This window comes from Schistocerca nitens, chromosome 4 (assembly GCF_023898315.1).
Source record: "Schistocerca nitens isolate TAMUIC-IGC-003100 chromosome 4, iqSchNite1.1, whole genome shotgun sequence".
Taxonomy (NCBI): Eukaryota; Metazoa; Arthropoda; class Insecta; order Orthoptera; family Acrididae; genus Schistocerca; species Schistocerca nitens.
The window spans coordinates 286839913-286860341 of NC_064617.1; the positions used below are offsets into that span (position 1 = coordinate 286839913).

General features: G+C 40.7%; 1 protein-coding gene across 1 annotated transcript in view; it reads left to right on the forward strand.

Annotated features, from left to right (window-relative positions):
• The window catches only part of LOC126251418 (protein BCCIP homolog), a 79219-nt gene extending 64987 nt beyond the window's left edge, over positions 1 to 14232 (forward strand). Inside the window, exon 6 of the mRNA XM_049951832.1 lies at positions 13976 to 14232. Within this exon, the coding sequence (XP_049807789.1) occupies positions 13976 to 14155 (180 nt within the window). The 3' untranslated portion in view covers positions 14156 to 14232. The remainder of the gene's footprint in view (positions 1 to 13975) is intronic.
• Positions 14233 to 20429: the final 6197 nt, after the last annotated feature.

Here is a 20429-nt window from a genome sequence, read left to right on the forward strand (position 1 = left end):
TTTACCCTCCACGCTGCCCTCCAATGCTAAATTTGTGATCCCTTGATGCCTCAAAACATGTCCTACCAACCGATCCCTTCTTCTAGTCAAGTTGTGCCACAAACTCCTCTTCTCCCCAATCCTATTCAATACCTCCTCATTAGTTACGTGATCTACCCACCTTATCTTCAGCATTCTTCTGTAGCACCACATTTCGAAAGCTTCTATTCTCTTCTTGTCCAAACTGGTTATCGTCCATGTTTCACTTCCATACATGGCTACACTCCATACAAATACTTTCAGAAACGACTTCCTGACACTTAAATCAATATTCGTTGTTAACAAATTTCTCTTCTTCAGAAACGCTTTCCTTGCCATTGCCAGTCTACATTTTATATTCTCTCTACTGCGACCATCATCAGTTATTTTGCTTCCCAAATAGCAAAACTCCTTTACTACTTTAAGTGTCTCATTTCCTAATCTAATCCCCTCAGCATCACCCGATTTAATTTGACTACATTCCATTATCCTCATTTTGCTTTTGTTGATGTTCATCTTATATCCCCCTTTCAAGACACTGTCCATTCCGTTCAACTGCTCTTCCAAGTCCTTTGCTGTCTCTGACAGAATTACAATGTCATCGGCGAACCTCAAAGTTTTTACTTCTTCTCCATGAATTTTAATACCTACTCCGAAATTTTCTTTTCTTTCCTTTACTGCTTGCTCAATATACAGATTGAATAACATCGGGGAGAGGCTACAACCCTGTCTCACTCCTTTCCCAACCACTGCTTCCCTTTCATGCCCCTCGACTCTTATAACTGCCATCTGGTTTCTGTACAAATTGTAAATAGCCTTTCGCTCCTTGTATTTTACCCCTGCCACCTTCAGAATTTGAAAGAGAGTATTCCAGTTAACGTTGTCAAAAGCTTTCTCTAAGTCTACAAATGCTAGAAACGTAGGTTTGCCTTTTCTTAATCTTTCTTCTAAGATAAGTCGTAAGGTTAGTATTGCCTCACGTGTTCCAACATTTCTACGGAATCCAAACTGATCTTCCCCGAGGTCCACTTCTACCAGTTTTTCCATTCGTCTGTAAAGAATTCGCGTTAGTATTTTGCAGCTGTGACTTATTAAACTGATAGTTCAGTAATTTTCACATCTGTCAACACCTGCTTTCTTTGGGATTGGAATTATTATATTCTTCTTGAAGTCTGAGGGTATTTCGCCTGTCTCATACATCTTGCTCACCAGATGGTAGAGTTTTGTCATGACTGGCTCTCCCAAGGCCATCAGTAGTTCTAATGGAATGTTGTCTACTCCCGGGGCTTGTTTCGACTCAGGTCTTTCAGTGCTCTGTCAAACTCTTCACGCAGTATCTTATCTCCCATTTCATCTACATCCTCTTCCATTTCCATAATATTGTCCTCAAGTACATCATCCTTGTATAAACCCTCTATATACTCCTTCCACCTTTCTGCCTTCCCTTCTTTGCTTAGAACTGGGTTGCCATCTGAGTTCTTGATATTCATACAAGTGGTTCTCTTCTCTCCAAAGGTCTCTTTAATTTTCCTGTAGGCAGTATCTATCTTACCCCTAGTGAGACAAGCCTCTACATCCTTACATTTGTCCTCTAGCCATCCCTGCTTAGCCATTTTGCACTTCCTGTTGATCTCATTTTTGAGACGTTTGTATTCCTTTTTGCCTGCTTCATTTACTGCATTTTTATATTTTCTCCTTTCATCAATTAAATTCAATATTTCTTCTGTTACCCAAGGATTTCTATTAGCCCTCGTCTTTTTACCTACTTGATCCTCTGCTGCCTTCACTACTTCTTCCCTCAGAGCTACCCATTCTTATTCTACTGTATTTCTTTCCCCCATTCCTGTCAATTGTTCCCTTATGCTCTCCCTGAAACTCTCTACAACCTCTGGTTCTTTCAGTTTATCCAGGTCCCATCTCCTTAAATTCCCACCTTTTTGCAGTTTCTTCAGTTTCAATCTGCAGTTCATAACCAATAGATTGTGGTCAGAATCCACATCTGCCCCTGGAAATGTCTTACAGTCACCCATGACTATTAAATTTTCATCTCCCTTCACTACCTGAATAATTTCTTTTATCTCGTCATACATTTCATCAATTTCTTCATCATCTGCAGAGCTAGTTGGCATATAAACTTGTACTACTGTAGTAGGCATGGGCTTTGTGTCTATCTTGGCCACAATAATGCGTTCACTATGCTGTTTGTAGTAGCTAACCCGCACTCCTATTTTTTTATTCATTATTAAACCTACTCCTGCATTACCCCTATTTGATTTTGTATTTATAACCCTGTAATCACCTGACCAAAAGTCTTGTTCCTCCTGCCACCGAACTTCACTAATTCCCACTATATCTAACTTTAACCTATCCATTTCCCTTTTTAAATTTTCTAACCATCCTGCCCGATTAAGGGATCTGACATTCCACGCTCCGATCCATAGAATGCCAGTTTTCTTTCTCCTGATAACGACGTCCTCTTGAGTAGTCCCCGTCCGGAGATCCGAATGGGGGACTATTTTACCTCCGGAATATTTTACCCAAGAGGACGCCATCATCATTTAACCATAGAGTAAAGCTGCATGCCCTCGGGAAAAATTACGGCTGTAGTTTCCCATTGCTTTCAGCCGTTCGCAGTACCAGCACAGCAAGGCCGTTTTGGTTAATGTTACAAGGCCAGATCAGTCAATCATCCAGACTGTTGCCCCTGCAACTACTGAAAAGGCTGCTGCCCCTCTTCAGGAACCACATGTTTGTCTGGCCTCTCAACAGATACCCCTCCGTTGTGGTTGCACCTACGGTACGGCCATCTGTATCGCTGAGTCACGCAAGCCCCCCCCCACCAACGGCAAGGTCCATGGTTCATGGGGGATCTATATAAGGACAGTAACATTCTCTGTAAACTAAGTACTTCATGTGAGTGGTTCCTCAGTGGAGTCTATGCAGTAGTGCAATACACATGATGTAGTGTTTGTGAAATGACCCCTTAACCACTGTTAAAGATAAACCCTGTTGATCTAAAAGATTTACATGCCAGTGTTGCTCAAATAACACTTTTTTATTAGAGAAGAAACTTACAGGGTCTTTAAATGGGGAGACGTATGCCCATGCAACACAAACCAACTAAAACCAAATCCCATAAAGTCACAAGTGTGTGTTTTCATTTGAGGTACAAGGAAACGAGTTGCAAAATATAGTGTGGTCAGGTGTCAAGGTGGAACACTGTGAGACCCCAAAACATTTAGGAGTGAAACTTATTACAACAAAAATAATCAGTTACTGATAATATAATGTGAATGGTTAGATAAAAAAAATCTACTGACCAAACGGTGGCAGGGGAACACACACACACACACACACACACACACACACACACACACACACACACACACACACACAAGATTTAACTTTTATAAGATTTCGGAGCCAGAGGCTCTTTCTTCTGGCAGAAGAATTGAAGGGGAAGGGAGAAGAGTGAAGGAAAATGATTGGAGAGGTTTAGGGAAAGGGGAACAATTTAGGAAAGTCACCCAGAACCCTGGGTCAGGGAAGATTTACCAGAGGGAATGAGAAGGAAAGACTGATTGTTGGGAACTGCACCAGATGAGATTTGAAAACCTGAGAGCTTAAAGATGGAAGGTGGTCTTCCACTTTTTAAGTTCTCAGGTTTTCAATTCTCGTCCGGTGCAGTCCCCAAAAATCAGTCTTTCCTTCTCATCCCGTCTAGTAAGTTTCCCCTGACCTGGGATCCTAGGTGAGTTTTCTAAACTGTACCCATTTCCCTAAAGCTCTCCTTCACCACTCTTCCTTCCACTTCAAATTTTCTGCAAGAAGGAGGTGGCACTGGCTCCATAAGCTTATAAAAGTTAAATCCTTTTGTGTATGTGTTCTCCTACCGCCACTTGGTGAGTAGATTTTTTTTTTATCTATCCATTTACGTTGTATTAGGAGTGAGACTTACTTCCAAAAAGCACTGCATGTCAAAAGTTTCCATCAGGAACAATCTTCTAAGGAAACTGGCAGGATCACATTGGTGTTGTCAACCTGAAACTCTATGAACCTTTGCAGTGGCACTTTGCTTTTTGTGCCAGAGTATGCATGTTGCGAGGGTTCTGCCATCTTGATGCATACCTTTACCTACAGCTGGCAGCCCTCCCCGTTTCTTCCAGAAGTTCTTCATGAAAATTGCTTTTTACAGAGAACTATTCAACTGTTTGGAAGATATCTGGTTTTATTTGCCATATTACAAACAGGTTTGAATTCACAACTCAAGTTACTACTCGTTTGTGCAACACACGCCAGAGTAGACTCTGTGGTTACTAGTGGTGATACCATTTCAAGAGGCAGGTGTTTTGTGAACTCGCATCATTGTACCCTTACTGTCATGTTGTGTATAATTCAGCATTCGCCAAACAGGTGGACATTGCTCTCAGTGATAGCTGCATAATATAACAGGTTACTTGAAATTGACTTCAGTTGAATGACTATACCACCTTCCAGGAATAGCACAACTTCCTGTTTGAAGGGATATAGCTGGGAATGAGGAAAGAAAGAAAGTGGAGCAGGAGAGAATGGGTCCTCTGTATGGGCATAAACTGCACCCACATCGAAATCAAGGAGTAGCTGATTTAGAACATCGACGCCCCTTACAAGAACCACTGCTGAAAAAGCTAGGTTGCAACCATGGACAGCTGTGACCTACCTTCCCCTGACTGGAAGAATGTTTCAGAAACGCTCCCTCCCGGCATGATGATAAGTAGATGACTTGGAAGTCCATGAATAGATGCGAGATGTGGAGTTAGAAGATCAAAGGTTAATTTGGCAAGATGTGCTACACTGATCAAGATGATATTCAGTGTGACTCTGGAGAGGACCAGTGTGTCCATCTTATGCTTCCATGCTGACTGTGTCCAGCCTCCAGCATAGAAGATAAATATCATCAAGGAACAGAAAATCCAGTAGAAGTTGTCAAGTTTTCAGCAGGAGTAATATAGTTATAACCGTATATAATATGTATGTTTCTGATACTAGAATAAATAAATTAGAGTAGAAAAGTAATTTACAATGAAGCATCAACTTTGATTTATTTATATGTTTTTAAAAGTGGTAATGTACAAACCAAAAAGGAAAGTCTCTTACAAATTCACAGTAGTATTAATGTAACATAAATCAGAATTGGCACAATTCTGGATTGCTCTGAAATGTCATTGCAAAATACAGAAATAAAATCGAAACATTTTTGTTGGACTATTTAAAAGGGGAACTTACTTGTTTATTTTATTATGTACAATTCAAATAGACGGTATAATAATCATATCAAAACTCATTAGAGTTATGAAAAATGTTTAGCATGCTATCTCTTCTTGAGTTGTGGAGTTTTTATTTTTGTTTAATTCACAATAACAATACGGGAGTGTTTAATACTAGTTATCTGAAAGTGAGACTATTTTCTGTGGTTCACATTTCTTATTTTGGTCTGATAATCATGGAAGTACTGAGGAGTGCAAAGGACAATGTTGGTGTCCATGCACCATCATCTACTCTTAATACTTAATATGCTTACCATTCTTCTTATGTTCTATCTGAAAAGCTTTGCAGTAGTGAACTGTATTGACTTGGTTGAAATACATGGAACTTTCTCTGAAAAATAATGAGCAAATCTCCAGTCAGCTTGCGTGGATTACATAGGATGTTGCTGAATATCAGGTCGTTTTCAAGCCAATTTCATCCATTGTGTATTCATGTAATTGGTTAGTGATACATCCCTTTTAATCTCTTATTTGTGTAAGATAATGTTTGTTTAATAAATAAGTGGGGTGCTGTCATAGTTGCGATCTTCAGTCTGAAGACTGGTTTCATGCAACTCTCCACCGTGGCCCATCCTGTTCAAGCCTCTCTTTATCTCTGCGTAACTACTGCAACCTACATCCATTTGAATGTATTTGCTGTATTCAAGTGTTGGTCTCCCTCTACAATTTTTACCCTACACACTTCTTACCATTACCATATTGACAATTCCTTGATCCATCAGGATCTGTACCATCAGTTAATCCCTTCTTTTGGTTAAGTTGTGCCATAAATTTCTTTTTTACCCATTTCAATTCATTACATCCTCATTTGTTATTCACTCTACCCATCTAATATTCATCATTCTTGTATAGCACCACATTTCAAAAACTTTTGTCTTGTTCTTGCTCGATTTGGCTGTCATCCATGTTTCACTGCCATGCAAGGCTACATGTTTAAATTTATAGATGTTAATAAGTTCCTCTTTCTTGGAGAGGCTTTTCTTGCTATTGCCAGTCTGTTTTTTACATCTGCCTATTTCGGCATAAGTTACACTCCTGGAAATTGAAATAAGAACACCGTGAATTCATTGTCCCAGGAAGGGGAAACTTTATTGACACATTCCTGGGGTCAGATTCATCACATGATCACACTGACAGAACCACAGGCACATAGACACAGGCAACAGAGCATGCACAATGTCGGCACTAGTACAGTGTATATCCACCTTTCGCAGCAATGCAGGCTGCTATTCTCCCATGGAGACGATCGTAGAGATGCTGGATGTAGTCCTGTGGAACGGCTTGCCATGCCATTTCCACCTGGCGCCTCAGTTGGACCAGCGTTCGTGCTGGACGTGCAGACCGCGTGAGACGACGCTTCATCCAGTCCCAAACATGCTCAATGGGGGACAGATCCGGAGATCTTGCTGGCCAGGGTAGTTGACTTACACCTTCTAGAGCACGTTGGGTGGCACGGGATACATGCGGACGTGCATTGTCCTGTTGGAACAGCAAGTTCCCTTGCCGGTCTAGGAATGGTAGAACGATGGGTTCGATGACGGTTTGGATGTACCGTGCACTATTCAGTGTCCCCTCGACGATCACCAGTGGTGTACGGCCAGTGTAGGAGATCGCTCCCCACACCATGATGCCGGGTGTTGGCCCTGTGTGCCTCGGTCGTATGCAGTCCTGATTGTGGCGCTCACCTGCACGGCGCCAAACACGCATACGACCATCATTGGCACCAAGGCAGAAGCGACTCTCATCGCTGAAGACGACACGTCTCCATTCGTCCCTCCATTCACGCCTGTCGCGACACCACTGGAGGCAGGCTGCACGATGTTGGGGCGTGAGCGGAAGACGGCCTAACGGTGTGCGGGACCGTAGCCCAGCTTCATGGAGACGGTTGCGAATGGTCCTCGCCGATACCCCAGGAGCAACAGTGTCCCTAATCTGCTGGGAAGTGGCGGTGCGGTCCCCTACGGCACTGCGTAGGATCCTACGGTCTTGGCGTGCATCCGTGCGTCGCTGCGGTCCGGTTCCAGGTCGACGGGCACGTGCACCTTCCGCCGACCACTGGCGACAACATCGATGTACTGTGGAGACCTCACGCCCCACGTGTTGAGCAATTCGGCGGTACGTCCACCCGGCCTCCCGCATGCCCACTATACGCCCTCGCTCAAAGTCCGTCAACTGCACATACGGTTCACGTCCACGCTGTCGCGGCATGCTACCAGTGTTAAAGACTGCGATGGAGCTCCGTATGCCACGGCAAACTGGCTGACACTGACGGCGGCGGTGCACAAATGCTGCGCAGCTAGCGCCATTCGACGGCCAACACCGCGGTTTCTGGTGTGTCCGCTGTGCCGTGCGTGTGATCATTGCTTGTACAGCCCTCTCGCAGTGTCCGGAGCAAGTATGGTGGGTCTGACACACCGGTGTCAATGTGTTCTTTTTTCCATTTCCAGGAGTGTATTTTACTGCCCAAATAACAAAACTTGTCTACTACTTGTAATGTCTCATTTCCTAATCCAAATTCCTCAGAATTGTGTGATTTACTTAGACTACATTCCATTACCCTTTTCTTTACTTTTATTATTGTTATCTTACTATCTCTTTTCAAGACACTATCCGTACCATTGTAGTCCTTGGGACAGAATTACGTTGTCATCGGCAGACCTCATAGTTCTTATTTATTCTGTCTGAACTTTAATGCCTTTTCAAATTTCTACCTAGTTTCCTTCACAGCTTGCTCAATGTACAGATTGAATAACATTGGGGATAGGCTACAGTCTTGTCTCACTCCCTTCTGAACTATAGCTTCAGTTTCATGTCATTTGACTGTCACAATTACAGTCTGGTTTCTGTACAAGTTGTAAATAACCTTTTGCACCGTGTATTTTGTCCCTGCTACCCTCAGAAATTCAGAGCAAAGTCCAGTCCACATTGTCAAAAGCTGTCTCTAAATCTACAGATGCTCTAAATGTATATGTGCCTCTCTCCAGCTTGTCTTCTAAGATATAGTACATAGGTTCAGCATTGCCTCATGTGTTCCTTCATTTGTCCAGAACAGAACCCAAATTGATCTTCCCCGAGTTCACCTTCTATCACTTTTTCCATCTTCTGCAAATTGTGTCAATATTTTGCTGTGATGATTTATTAAAGTGATAGTTGCTATTATTCTTGCCTGCAAGCACCAGATTTTTTTGGAATTTGAATTTTTACATTTTTCTTGAAGGCTGAGGGTATTATGCTTGTCTCCTATCTTTCATACCAAGTGGAATAATTTTGTCATGGCTGGCTCTTCCAAGGATCTCAATAATTCTGATGGAACATCACTTACTCCCGGGGTGTTGTTTCCACTTAGATCTTTCAGCATGCTGTCTGTAAAATAGCCCCTGTACATATTCTTTCCACTATTCAGCTTTCCCTTTGATTAATATTGGTTTCACATCTGAGCTTTTTCTTTTTATTCGCCTGCTTCACTTTTCTCCAAAGACCTCTTTAATTTTGCTATAGGTGGCATCTATCATTTCCGTAGTTTCCACAGTCTTGTATTTGTCCTCTAGCTGTTCCTGTGTAGCCGTTTTCATTTTTTGTCAGTCTGAATTTTTTTAGACATTAGCATTTCCTTTCACTTTCTTCTTTTTTATATTTTCTCCTGTCATCAATGAAATTCAGTATTTCGATAGTTATACAATGATTTCTACTTGGTCTTGTCTTTTATCGAAGTGATCCTCTGCTGCATTCTCTAATTTGGCTCTCAAATCTACCCATGAGTTTTTTATTGTCTTCCTTTCCTCCGTTTCAGTCCCATGTTGTTTGATGATCTCGCTGAAACTCCCAGCAATTTTTGGTTCCTTCTGATTTATCCAGGTCCCCTCTCCTTAATTCCCTGTCTTTTTGCAATTTCTTCAGTTTCAGTCTGCAGTTCATAACTAATAAATTATGGTTAGAACACACATCTGCCTCTGGAAATGTCTTAGTCAGGGGCCAAGGGTGCAGGAAGTTATCAGTGCAGCACAACATTTCTTTTATTATTGCTGTATGGCATTTTTCATTTGGCACTAATCTCTGCAGTTTGACAGAATTGTGGTTCCATGGTGTTTGCCCTTCGCTGTTTGTTCCTGGTATGAAGGACATTCACAGATCTAGTGGCTGTTTGCCCAAAAAGAGGCAGCATAGCAATCTATTGTCACAAGTCTTTAAACATGAATGGGAATGCCAGAAGAGAGGGATGAGAATTCTCAATATATGGTATGATTTTGCATAAGCATTGGGTACTGCAAATTTGTTACGAAATAATATTTACAATACCATGCAGAAAGAATTTAAAGATTTAGTTGACAACAAAAGAGTAAATAATTGCAACGATCTGTAGCTGGGATTCATTGTTCTGTACATCAGAAGTAACTTTGTGCTGAATTTGCAGGTATGCAGCACATGAAGAAAGGTGACATGAATAGTGAAATTTCTGAAGTTACACACATTATTCCACTGTCAGCTGCAACAGTTTTTGATGTAACTGAATTATGAGCATGGAGAGACCTTTTATATTACTGCAAAGTACCTGCTTAAGTTAGAAGACAAGCCTGGAGCAATTTTTCGTATCTAAAACTTGGTGTTGTTGAATTTATAAAGCACAAAGAAATGCAAGAACAAAAATTAGACCGCCTCGAACAGACTGCGCACCTTCCACTTTAAGTGGACTTGATGTCCTATTGCCCTCAGTAAGATACTGCAAAGTGAGAAACAACTTCTTTCTGATTTTACAAGGATGCATTAAAAAAAATGCATTATAGAAGGGAGACATTCTGACCAACACAGTCCAGTTCCCTGTCCGCCCCCGGTAGCTGAGTGGTCAGCGCGACATAATGTCAGTCCTGAGGGCCCGGGTTCTATTCCCGGTTGGGTTGGAGATTTTCTCCACTCAGGGACTGGGTGTTGTGTTGTCCTAACCATCATCTTTTCACCCCCATTGACCCGCAAGTTGCCGAAGTGGCATCACATCGAAAGACTTGCACTCAGCGAGCGGTCTACCCGACGGGAGGCCCTAGTCACACGACATTTACATTTAGTCCAGTTCCCTAAGCTCACTGCCATTAACGAAAACATGAGATTTGAGGAATTCATTGTGGGCTTGTAGAAGTTACATGAATAGTTTCCTAAACATTTTGAGGTCACTGCCAATCTTACATCTCTTATTGAGACCATTTACCATGTCAGTTGAAAACACCCTCATGCACATGCAAATGTAACTGATTGACCTCTGCAAGATAATTCCCATTTTAAAGACAAACCCTCTTACATTAAAACTGTCCCAGACATTACATTGCTTTCCTCAGATAGTTTCCACTTCTGCATAATGATGTTGCAAATGGGCTGCAATAATTTGATTGACATGTTTATGTGAAAGACATTTTTTCGGTTATGAAACTTAATAAGTCAAGATTATGTGGCAAACTGAGTGCAGACGTCTGTGAAATTATCTGCGTTTGTCTGTAGTTGACAGTTTGTACCAAATGAAAATTATATTACGTTTTCAACATGCCAGAAGTAATTAAAAATTACTGACAAATTGTTTTGTTTGTGATCTATGATGTTGAGACAAGCGAAATAGAAATGCAATTCATATGCAGTGCAGCTGCACTTCCGTTTAACCATTTAAATGTGGGATGTTCGCAGTTTCCCCTTCTCGTGCTCTGACAGTATGCTTTGGTGGTGGGGAGCACTGTGGCACTCAAGCCAGGACATGGTTGTGAGCCTAATTTTTGGCTGCCCATGGTCTCACAGTTTAAAATTTGGGTTCAAAATCTGTTTTACCATTATATAATAAATTTGAAATCTTCCAATGTCTTCAGGTCTGTTCCACGAATATAACCTCCTTTCATGGTTTTTAACCCAAATGTTAATGATGATTAAATTATGCTCTGGGAAAAATTGTACCAAGTGGCTTCCTCTTCTATTACTCCTGCCCCCTCCCAGTCATTCTTCTCCCACTATTTTTTCTTCTCTTCCTTTTCATACTACTGAATTCCTGTCACCCATTAATTTTTTTCTCCTTTAACTATCTGAATAATTTTGTTTATCTGATCATGTGTTCTTGCAATTTCTTCATCTGCGGAGCTATTGGCATATCAACTTGTACTACTGTGGTGGGTGTTGGCTTTGTTTCTTGGCTAAGATGATGTGTTCACTATGTGTTCATAGTAGCTTAACAGCTTTCCTGTTTCCTTACTCACTATTAGACCTACTCTTGCATTATCCCCGCCTGCTTTTGTGATCATAAACCTGTACTGACCTGCCCAAAAGATGTTCTTCCCGCCACTGCACTTCCCTAATGCCCACCATTTGACTTCAACCTACCCATTTCCCTTTTTCAGATTCTCTACCCTTTCTATCCAATTAAGGAATCTAACATTCCACAGTGCGAATTGTAGAATGCCAGTTTTGATTTCCGAATGAAGACATCTCCTGAATAGTCCCTGCCCTGATATCTGAATGGGGGCCAATTTGAGTATTTTACTCAAGAGGATGCCATCATATACTGCAGAGCTGTGTGCCCTTTGGAAAAAAATTAATGGCTGTAGTTTGTTCTTGCTTTCAGCCATTCGCAGTAGTAGCACATAAAGGCCATGTTGGCTAATTATTACAAGGCCAGATCAATCGTCCAGGCTGTTGGCTCTGCAACTACTGAAAAGGCTGCTGCTTTTCTTCAGGAACCACAGGTTACCCTGGCTACTCAACAGATAAACCTCAGTTGTGGTTGCACCTGTGAGAGCCACTCCACCTCAGCAAGGTCCGTGGTACATGGAGGGTGGTTTTGCTGCATTTATTGTCTTTCTGCAAAACATAATGCTAATAGTACCACAATTTCACTGAGGAGTTTTGAGAGAAATTCTGCTGTTGTTCCTCACTAAAATTTTTGTACTTTTAACATAGCCTTAAGATTTTTCAGAAAGACAATAAATGTCTATGACTTACACTTCACAGCTGAGAGGTGTTTTTTAGCTTTGGAAAACAATTTGAATCATCATTTATACTTTCATCTGTAAATTCCAAATAATCATTGTATGTATCTCCTAGTTCCAATCCTGGATCTTTGTGGAAAATCTCGAAGACCTGACTCGATCAGCTTGATGGCACTGTCTTTCCATCCTCAAATGAACCCTTTAAATCACCAACAGAGTGGGATATCTGGTAATTGCAGCCCTGCCACAGGTGGCAGGCACACTCCACCCTTAATGGATACTGGCATCATTGAGATAACACTTTGGAGATAACACTTTTTTCTTTTTTTGACCAAATACACAAAGTCAGTTTAAACTTCATTGTGTGTGTGTGTGTGTGTGTGTGTGTGTGTGTGTCGGGGCATCCATGAATGAGTGCTATTTTCGGTCTGTTCATAATTTCAATTTCTCATTGAAATTGGTTTTGTTTCTTAACTTTCGCTTAGCAAATATTACGTAAGTGTAATCTATTACTCTGTGTATACCTAAGTTAATTACATATACACTGAGAGCCAAAACATTATGACAACCTACGTAAAAGTGTGTTGGTCCACTTCTGGAAAAGAATTCAGCTGTGATTCTGTGTGCCGTAGATTCGACAAGTACTTGATAGGTTTCCAGAGGTTTGTGGCACCTACACACAGGTCGCTCATGTGCCATAATTTATGGGTGGTTGTTTGTGGGTAAGGAGCTGGTGCCTGATAAGTGTCCCAGTTAACTTCCATTGGATTCAGACAAGCCAAATTTGATGGCCAAGACATCAAAGTGAGTTCACTATCACACTCCTCAAACCAGTGCACCATAATTCTGGCCTTATGACACAGACAGTTATCCTGCTGGGAGAAGCCATCACTGTTGAGGAAGATATCAAACGTAAGGGTTTACAGGTGGTCCCACTGCCCTATCTCAGTGGCACGTTGCAGGTTTCAAGCGGCTGTTTGCCTCGATGACGGTGTATCTCGACATGACTATTGATGGTTAAACTATAAGTAGGATTCATCCAACCAGGAAATGCAGTTTCATTGATCCGTGGTACAATTTTGATGATCCTGAGCCAACAGTAATCATAATTGATAATGTTGTTGGGTCAGTAGTGAATATGTAGGATCCTCTGCTGTGGAACACCATGTTCAACACTGTGCACTCAACAGTATGCTCCAAAACACTCGTGCCTATGCCAGTGCCGGTGCTGTACTCTGTCGTCAGGTCTGCTAAAAATCATCGCCTATCCTGCTTTAGAGAGTGGATGAGGTATGGATGTCCAACTTCTTGTCGCCTACTCGTGATTTCAGCATTCTTCAATCACTTTCTATAGATGCTCGCGACAGTAGCACATTAATAGTCAACCATCTTCGCCATTTCCGAGTTGCTCGCTTCTAGGCACTGGGCCACAAAAGTCTGGCTTTTGTCAAAGTCGCTTAAGTCGGCGGATTTCTGCATTTGCGCCACTTACTATCACTATAATGTTTCCCCATTTGTTTCTGCTCTGCTCATATACTTCTCTTCTTGCGTCATGTGCCCTCAGTGCCACCAAGCAACATACAACCTTGCGGTGGGCAGTGGTCGTAATGTTGTGGCTCATCAGTGTGCAATTTTCTTGTGTATATGAATGTGTTATATATTTTAAGAATTATTGGATCTATAGCCTTTATAATTTTGCAGGAAGCTGACTGCTGGTTTGAGTTTTGTGTCCAACAGGACTCGGACAGTGCTCTAAGTGGTTCGTGGTTGGAGGACGATACAGAGATGGTGCCATACAGGCGTGTGCTCTTAGTTCCAGCTTCAAATCTTGAGCCTGTGATAGAAAAAATAAAAGATTTTGTATCTTCCAAGAACTGCTGACAATTTATATTCATACATTATGGTTGCAAAGAAACAACTGAATTTTCTAACGCCAAATAAAATAATTTTGAAATGTGTGTTCGTGTGTTTTTCCACAGTATCCCCACTTATTAATATTATACTGCAATTTACCAGAAGAAGATATAAGTTGCAGACAGGCACAATTGCAACACACACACACACACACACACACACACACACACGAAAAAAAGCAAGCAAGCAAGCACACCTCACGCGCATACGACCACCAACTCCAGTATCTTGGGCTGGAATGCCTTCCCGAGATGCGGGTGTTGGTGGTCGTGTTTGTGTGAAATGTACTCACTTTTGTGTGTGTGCGTGTGCGCGTGCGCGTGTGTGTAAGCTGTGGCCGAAAGCTATATGTGAGTGTCTTTTAATCATGTGTCTCTGCAACTTGATGTGTCTTCTTTATGGTAAGTAGCAATCTATCTTTTCCTACATTGCCGATGTTCCTACCTGGAGCTTCCATTGTTTGATTGTATTATAGTTTGTTGGAATAAGTTACATTTAAATACAAACAGATTGACAGTTTACCTGTGCAGGAGTTCGCTACAAAATGGTATGATAAATTGATAATAAAAACTGGTTTTATATTTTGCTTCTAAATAGTTCATGAAGCTATTTACAGTTACCAATATAACTTGTAGCCGATGGTGGTCTGCTTTTTCATAGTCAGGGTGATTTTTAAAACTTGCATGACTGCAGCAATTTACATTAAACTGCCTCAACATGCATGCAGGACATCAGATATGCATTATAAATAAAAAATATACATTGATTTTGATCACTTTCCACTATGTATTATAACATCAATTCTGACAAACAATGTTATACTGCTCTTGCACCATACTAAAACACTGCATATGAACTCAAAACAAACTAAACTTTATGACATGCTGATCACATGTTCCGCGATCATAGATCATCTCGAACTACCTTGTTGGCAGCGACCAGCCAGTTGAAACAGGCCTAATCCCCAAGTTATGCTTACATTTATGTTTTGCATTCTGTTTGTTACCCATCCTTAACCAAGTCATCTACAGCCCCTTGTACACTGAGGTGCCCAAAAAAAAAAAAAAAAAAAAAAAAAAAAAAAAAAAAAAACAGGTAAAGGCATGCATATTCAAATACAGAGATGTGGAAATGGATAGAATACGATGCTGCGGTCGGCAGCGCCTATGTAAGACAAGTCTGTGTGACAGTTGCTAGATTGGTTACTGCTGCAATGGCAGGTTATCAAGATTAAAGTGAGTCTGAACATGGTGTTATAGTTGGCACATGAGTGATGGGACACTGCATATCTTGAGGTGGTAATGAAGTGAAGCTTTTCCGAACGACCATTTCACAAGTATGCCATGAATATCGGGCATGCGGTAAAACAACAAATCTCTGACATCGCAGCCAGAAAAATATCATGCAAAAATGGGGCCAATGATGACTGAAGAGAATTGTTCAACATGGCAGAAGTCCAGCCCTTCCGCAAATTGCTGCAGATTTCAGTGCTGAGTCATCAACAAGTGTCAACATGTGAACCATTCAACGAAACATCATTGATATGGGCTTTCGGAGCCGAAGGCTTGTTCGTGTACCCTTGATTACTGCACCACACAAAGCTTTAAGCCTCACCTGGGCCTGTCAACACTGACATTGAACTGTTGGTGACTGGAAACATGTTGCATGGTCGGACGAGTCTTGTTTCGAATTGTAATGAGCAGATGGATGTGTGTGGGTATGGAGACAACCTCATGAGTCCATGGACCCTGCATGTCAGCAGCTGGTGGAGACCGTGTAATGCTGTGGGGCGTGTGCAGTTATATGTGACCCCTGATACATCTAGATACGACTCTGACGTGTGACATGTACGTAAGCATCCTGTCTGATCATCTACATCCACTCATGTCCATTGTCCATTCTGATGGACTTGGGCAATTCAAGCAGGACAATGCGACACCCCACATGTCCGGAATTGCTACAGAGTGGCTCCAGAAACACTTTCATGAGTTTTAAACACTTTTGTTGGCCACAAGACTCCTCAGACGTAAACATTATTGAGCGTATCTGGGATGCCTTGCAACATGCTGTGCAGATCTCCATCCCCTTGCACCCTTATGGATTTATGGACTGCCCTGCAGGCTTCATGGTGTCAATTTCCCTCCAGCACTACATCAGACAGTAGTAGAGTTTATTCCACATTGTGTTGTGACACTTCTGTGTGCTTGCGGGGGCCCTACACAATGTTAGGCAGGTGTAAAAGTTTCTTTGCCCCTTCAGTGTATTTTTGTGTTATAGTGAGTATTAATTTGACTTCTTAACAGTGCCTGTCCACAATTCGATGTTCACAAAACCTTTAGAGTAACTGCGTAAGCAGAAGTTATATTTCTTTCTTTTTTGATTCTGTTTCCGACATTTTTTAGTACTTAGCAGTATCATTTGTAATGGTACACTGTAAAGTCCGTAGCTGCAATTATTTATTTTAAAATATTTTTTGAGCTTTAGGGTGTTTCCTTTTTAATTCTACATGGTGGTAGGTTTGTCAGTTGTATTATTGAACTACAGATGACTACTGCTCTGAATGGTGGCCTAATGTTGTTTTATACCACAATGTTTAATGACCTACTCAGGCTTATATAAGTTCCCATTGAAGTCCTTAGAGGTAGTGCAATTGCCTTTTCATTCTTAGCCATGAGCCAATAATTTGTTGGTGTTAAGAATAGTGGTCTGAGGAGCATTCACTGAAAAATACTTTTATTGAGCAGGATATTTAAGAACATTTCGTATTATAATCTATTGGATTAATATTTCTCATTACTACTGAAGTAATTTTTTCGCATTTTGATGTGTGTGTTGAGATGACAAGTTAATGTATGTCTGGACTTTTGATAAGAAGAAGAAGAAGAAGAAGAAGAAGAAGAAAATACGTGATGAATCTGGAAATGTGTTAAAATGTTTAACAGGGTTAACAAAATCAACACTTATGGTCAACGTTCTGAGTTTCAATTCTTGACTCTGTGCTCAGACTTAGTAGTGCCCTGGCAGAAGTTTAAACTCTTAGATGTTTTTGAACTGTCAGAATAGTAATATTTGAAACATGAGTGACTCTTATCAAAAGTTTTCTCAACAAAATTTGCTTCAGATGCTGAAATGACTTTGGGGCCACCTTACCTGATTTATGATATTGCAATTGATTTTTCTCTTTTGATAGTGAAGTTGGTGTGGGTTTTTTGGGATACTATGTTTGTTTTTACATAGTGCTGTAACTGGAATAATATACTTCTTCGTAACAGTATCTGCTTAGTGATTTGTCTATGAACAATTACAGCTTTGCATTTGCGCTTGCAAACAGAAGTACTTTCTTTAACTTATGCTAATTGCCAGCATTCTAGTAGATGTATCTGAGTATACTGATCTTTTTACCACAGATATAAAAGATGTCACAAAGATATGTGGTTATAATAAATTGCTTTACTACTTTGTAATGTTTTTCCTTCCTTCAAGTAATATTCAGTTTTGCAACTCCTCATTGTGTATTTACTCAAAAAGTTTACGCTTATTTGCGGTAATAAACATATGATCCCTTATTTGTGTACTGCTCAGCCACATCTATTGCATGTTGCTTGTCCTTTAAATGCAAGCATGGGATAGCCATATCATTGGCATTATGTGTATGATTCAGGACACAGATGGCCCAAGGGTAGTGTAATTAATTAGTAATCAAAATGCCCTTAGTCCCAGCTCGAAACTTCACCACCATTTAAATTTCAAAAAAGAATCATCAGCAATGGCTGCTGAAGACTCCGGCATAAGAAGTAACCCCTATTCTCCCAACATCCATGTCAGAGGGTGGAGGAGCAACATAGGGTCAGGGCACTCTCTTGCCCTTGCATTGGTAAGCTGCCCCTAAAGGCAGAAGAATTAGCAATGATCAATGGCATGAGGATACAGAAGACAATGGAAACCACAGCATTAACCCTTTGTATAAAGTGCGCCAACAAAAAAAAAAAAAAAAAAAAAAAAATTAAATTCTTGTACAGTTCCATTGTTGCATTACAACTGTGGGTAATTGAAAAGTGTATTGAGATCTTTCCAGTGGCTAAAGATTCCGGACTAGTCCCCAGAGGCTGCCATGGGAGAGGTGACCATGAGAAAAAATTGAATAACCAAAGATAGGATATTGTTCTAAAAGTCGGGCATGGAATGTCAGAAATTTTTACTAGCTAGAAAATCTGAGAGGGGAAATGCTAAGGCTCAATCTAGATATGGTGGGGGTAAGTGAAATGAAATGGAAAGAAGACAAGGAGATTTGGTCAGATATATGTATTCGGTTATTGCAACAACAGCAGAAAGTTTTAAAACACGAGTAAGATTTGTTACAAATAGAAAGATCGGGCAGAGAGTGAATTATTATGAACAGTTCAATGATAGGGTTGTTCTCATTAGAATTGACAGCAAACTAACGCTGGCAATGACAGTTGAGGTATGCATGGCAATGATAGTTGAGGTATGCATGCCAATGTGGTAAGCCGAAGCTAAAAATGAATAGATAAAGAAAATACCTGAGGATATTGAACAGGTAAATCAATACATAAATGGAGATGAAAATCTAATAGTCATTGGGGATTGGAATGTGGTTGTAGGGATAGGAGCAGAAGAAAGGGTTACGGGAGAATATGGGCTTGGTACTAGGAATGGGAGAGGAGAAAGTCTAATTGAGTTCTGCAATAAATTTCATTTAGTAATAGTGAATACCCTTTTCAAGAATCACAAGAGGAGGAGGTATACTTGGAATAGGCGGGAAGATAAAGGAAGATTTCAGTTAGATTACTTTATGGTCTTCCACAGATTCTGAAATCAGAAACTGGATTGTAAGATGTGCCTGGGAGCAGATATAGACTCAGATCACAATTTTGTAGTGATGATGAGTAAGCTGAAATTTAAGAGACTACTCAGGAATGATCGGTGTGCAAAAAAGTGGGATACAGAAGTACTGAGGCATGAAGAGATACGCTTCAAGTTCTCTGAGGCTATAGATATTGCGATAAAAAATAACTCTGTAGGCACTTCAGTTGAAGGTGAATGGACATCTCTGAAAAGGACAATCAGATGTTGGAAAGAAAAACCTAGGTAAAAAGGAGGTAACCGTGAAGAAACAATGAGTAACAGAAGAAATACTTCAGTTGATCGATGAAAGAAGGAAGTACATAAATACCCAGGGAAATTGAAGGAATTCAGAATACAAATCACGTAGGAATGAAATAAATGGTGAATGCAGGGAAACTAAGGCGAAATGGCTGCATGAGAAATGTAAAAACAAGCTTGAAAAGAAATGCTTATTGGAAGTCTGACTCAGCATATGGAAAAGTCAAAACAACCTTTGGTGAAATTAAAAGCAAGTGTGGTAACATTAAGAGTGCACTGTAAAATGCAGATGAGAGAGCAGATAGGTTGAAAGAGTGCGTTGAAGGCCTCTATCAGGGAACACTTGTCTGATGAGATGAACGAGGAAGAAACAATAGTCTAAATAGAAGAGGTAGGGAAGCCAATATTAGCATGAGAATTTAAAGTGCTTTGGAAGACTTTAAGGCTGTGTAACAATAGCAACAAAATGACTATTCATGTTGGTGTGTAGAATGTGTGAGGTGGCGATATATCTGCAGACTTCTGGAAAAACTTTATCTACACAATTCTGAAGATTGAAAGAGCTGACAGGTGCGAGAATTACTGCAGAATCAGCTTAATACCTCAGCATTCAAGTTGCTGGCAAGAATGATATACAGAAGAATGGAAAAAAAATTGAGGATGTTTTAGATGATGATCAATTTGGCTTTAGGAAAGGTAAAGGCACCATTTACATGCTCTAGCCGTTACATACCCTGGTAAATGGCAGTGCTGGGGTAAGTGTCACATCGGCCATCTGTTTCAGCTTCTGACTCTCTCTTTAAACATTTGTATGTTCGGAAAACTATTGCTGTAACTTGTTAATGTAATACTCGTTACGTTTGCTTTATGCCACACATAATGAAGCCTACACTGACCGACCACCTTCCTTTATCTAAACAAATATGAAAACCAATGCTAAGTGTTCTATGTATACCCTGAAGCACTTGCTACAGGCACATGCAGCAGAAAGTCATTGCTGGCTGGAGTGTCACATCACTGCCATTACTACTATCTATCACTCTACCATGTTCCTTGTTACAGGCACACCAATGTAGTAAATTACTTATTTTATGTCTAAGCTCTGCGCAGAAACAAT